The sequence below is a fragment of the Frankliniella occidentalis genome, unplaced genomic scaffold, assembly GCF_000697945.3.
Source record: "Frankliniella occidentalis isolate FOCC.00 unplaced genomic scaffold, Focc_3.1 Scaffold3, whole genome shotgun sequence".
Classification (NCBI taxonomy): Eukaryota; Metazoa; Arthropoda; class Insecta; order Thysanoptera; family Thripidae; genus Frankliniella; species Frankliniella occidentalis.
The window spans coordinates 3893110-3896906 of NW_026267133.1; the positions used below are offsets into that span (position 1 = coordinate 3893110).

The following is a 3797-nucleotide window of genomic DNA, read 5'->3' on the forward strand; positions in this document are numbered from 1 at the left end:
CCAGTGGCCTGGTGGAAAACAGGGAGAGAAAATGGTGGGCGAGCCCATGCCCGTAGCAATGGACCAAACGGGCTGCAAAAGACAAAAACAATAAAAAAACGAGATGTTTAAATATGAAGTGGTAAAAGGGCCAAGTTAACGGGGGGCGTGTGTGTTTCGGTCGGACCTGCTGCGCTGCGCGTTGTGGGTCGTCCAGAAAGCAGAGAAAAAATCTTGTAACAGGGAAATTTATCATGATGTGTGTTGTAAATTTACAATTTTGCAATAGTCAAGTTCCAGCGACCCTGTTTCGACTTGGAAACGAGTGCAACAATGAATGGGTTGTCGTAAACGAAACGTACACCATGTTCTGTAAATCGAAAATAAAGTTTATGTTGTGAACTTTAAAGACATGTTTCCACTGTTAAAGTCTTACGAAGGAAAATGCCAAATCCTTCGTAACACGAAGGATTTTGAAGCTTCGTAGGGAGCAAATCTTTCGTAAATACGAAGAATTTGGCAGTTTGCCTCGTAAGGTTTTAACTGTGAACCAAAACTCGTATTCGTCAGGCTGTGGGAGCTTGGCGCCTGCGAGACTCGGGGTAGGCCAGCCCGCCGCACTCGCGTGCTCCGCGGGCGAGATGTTGCCTACCCATCAGGCGCTATGACGCCTACACTTCGGCAGGTCCCCCAACAGCGAATGACTGGCGTACTTTTTACTGGATGTTCCCTCGTACGTGAACCACCATCCCCATCCCCCCATGCCAGCAGACGCCCATATCGGAGCCGACTCGACAGACACGACCGACGACCGCTACAGGGATCGCCAAATTCTCCGATTTATTCCGAATGTGCTGTACCGAGTCCTGTCTGGATGACGAGCTTCGTCACACACTTCCCCCCCCTCCCCTCCTCTGGCCGCACACATTATTCAATACCCAGCCGCCCGTCTCCTCGCTGTTCCTTTCCCTTTCTGCCGATGATGGAGTTGTCGTCTAACGTCGCGTCTGCTGCCGTCGCTTTTGTGTATCGTCGTGGACCCCCAGCTATTGTTACTGTTATCTGCTTGCTTCACCCCGCGCCGAGAGAAATAAGGCGCAGCATATCAGGATTGGAAGAATTCCCTGCGCAGGGCCAGAAGAAGAACACCCCGCATCACGTTCCTCGTACTCTCTCTCTCTCTCACACACACCACACACACACACACACACACACATACACACACACACATAGCACCATGGAGGGAGTCGTCGCCAACCCCAACCCCACCCCTTTTACACACACACACACACACACACACACTTGCCTTGTTTCGGGGTGGGGCAGTCAACACGCAACAAAACAAACTTTGAGCTTTGTGCCGGGCGTCGTCGTGGTGTGTGTTTCTTCCGGTTGCCTCGCTATGGTTACTACGGCGGCTCCACCACGGCCATGATGCGGGCAGACGTCTGCGCCGCCGCGCCGCCGCCGCTGTTGGGACTTCCGCGACCAATTGCTTTCCCCTGGATTGTGCTCTCCCCCCCCCCCCCTCTCTCTCTCTCTCTCTCTCTCTCTCTCTCTCTCTCTTTCTCTGTCTCTCTCTCTCTGACACGATGCACAGCAGCATCCTTGTCCCACCCCTTCGGCTTCAACAAACTGCACGATACTAGTGGTCCAGATTTGTGCTCCATCCACTGCTGCAAAAAAAAAAAATCAAAATCGGAAAAAAATATTTAATATCATATCTCATATCATTATTGTTTTCCTGAATTATTTTTGCTAAATTCCTTTGTAGGCTCCCCTGTATTCTTTTCTGTTTTCTCTAGTTTGTCTAACGGCGGCCCCCCCTACGCGTTTCTCTTGTCCACAGTGTTCTCGCTCACGTCCAAGCACCGCCTGTTCATCATGGTGCTGCTGCTGCTCGCGGCCGCGACGGGCATCGGCGTGCCCATCGCGATGCGCATCCAGGCCGGCGCCTCGCTGGAGGAGCGCCTCGAGATGGCCGCCCGCCTGCTCCGGGAGACGCCGCTCATCGACGGGTCAGTACAGCAGAGACTTAATCCAACAATTCTCTAGCAAATAATTTTTTGATTTTTTTTTGCGGGGAGAGGGGGAGGGGAGGAACTTGTAGTTGATTTTTGTCAAACTGGGTAATTTTTTTCATTTTTCGAAACGGCTAATTTTTTGTTTTATACAAAGGAGAGGTATTTTCTTTGAAAAAGTAAGGTGAAAAGTTGGTGGTTTTAAAGAAGTGTGTATTTGTTTTAAAAATGGATGTGGTTTGTTTTTTTAAGATTGAGTATGTAAGTTTTGATCCATTTTTTTTTAAATGGACGCTGAAATGCATTTTTTTGCGTTTTGCAAAGTGGTGCTATCTCCCCGGTCACACGTCGCGTCGGCTTCTCCTAGAGGGCTCCGTGAGGGTGTAGCGCGGCGCGGGGGGCCCGCTCCGTAGGGGTCCCGCCCCGGGGCGGCCGAAGCCCCGCGCGTCGGCTTCAGATAAACGAGCCAAAGCCGAGCCGAGCCTGTCGGAGCCGCGCTAGCAGGCCTAGAGAAGGGCCCACCCTTTGGGGCTGAGCCGACGGGCTTCCCGCTGCCACTTCTTGCGTCGGTGCCTCATTGAAATGGATTGGCGTGTGAAGATTCAAACGGCTCCAAAAAAATCAATCGTAAACAATACCAAAGGATCATAATGTGACGCCCGAGTGTATTCTTATCCCCATTTAATGTCATAATACATTTCCGTTATTTGTCACAGGCACAACGACCTGCCGTGGAACATCCGGCAGTACCTGCACAACAAGATCCACAACTTCCGGTTCAGCAGCGACCTGCGGCAGGTGGCGCCGTGGGGCACGTCCAGCTGGTCGCACACCGACCTGCCGCGGCTCAGGAAGGGCCACGTCGCCGCGCAGGTAGGATCGCGTCGGAAATAACATATTTATTTACCCTAAATAATGCCACAAATCCGTCCAACTAAACTAGGGTTTTTTTGTTTGTTTTTTTTCTTTGGAAACTGAAGGGTTGAAATTCCTGGAAAATTTCCGAGGAAAATTCGGATAGTATCCGAAAGAAAAAGAAATTAATTTCTCAGACCCCGGACATTTTGTGTAAATTTTTCGGAAATTTTCAGGAAAATTTCGGAAATATCCCACCTTAGGAACTTAATTTACGTTCTATTTCGCCAGTTATTACACGCGGCATTCTACCATTTTTTAGTGTATTTGACACTTTTTCGTACTTTTCGTTGTTAGACAACTACGCATTATCACGTGTTATACTTCGATAATACTTGGAACAGGTGCACAGACTATTACGCGAGTTGTTACCGCCTCGTTTTCACCTGCCGTGTAAATAATTAACAGACACACGTCCGTCAATTTTATTAATTTTTTAAAACTTTGTTTAACTTGACGTCCCTGGGCTAGCGGTGTTTTGTTTGCCATGAATTACTTAAATAATTACGGTGTACCGTGTCGTGTACTGCGCAACGAAGAAAAACTGTGAGCAAAGAGAGGAAGGAAAGGAAGGAAGGGGGAAGAGGGGCATGTGTGTGACGGAACGAGACCACCACCTACCCACCCCCTACCCCTATGCGAGACCAGGCCGTTTCTGCCCGGATGTGGCTGGCGCCAGTCCAGCCGGGAGGCCGGTGCCCCCTCTACCCCACACTCACACCCTCAGCCACACACACACACACACACACACACACACACGCACACACACACACACAGAGGCGCAGTAAATGCGCTTTTCCGCTGCATCGCGCCCCACAGCATGTCCGATGCAAACACACACAACAATGTGCCCGGGGGTAGGAGAGGGAGAGAGGGGGGGGG

At 50.4% G+C, this 3797-nt stretch overlaps 1 protein-coding gene across 1 annotated transcript in view; it reads left to right on the forward strand.

Annotated features, from left to right (window-relative positions):
- LOC113201905 (uncharacterized) overlaps positions 1-3797 on the forward strand; it is a 167512-nt gene that overhangs the window by 57214 nt on the left and 106501 nt on the right. Inside the window, exons 4-5 of the mRNA XM_052266007.1 lie at positions 1829-1997; positions 2717-2873. Coding sequence (XP_052121967.1) covers positions 1829-1997; positions 2717-2873 — 326 coding nt within the window. The remainder of the gene's footprint in view (positions 1-1828; positions 1998-2716; positions 2874-3797) is intronic.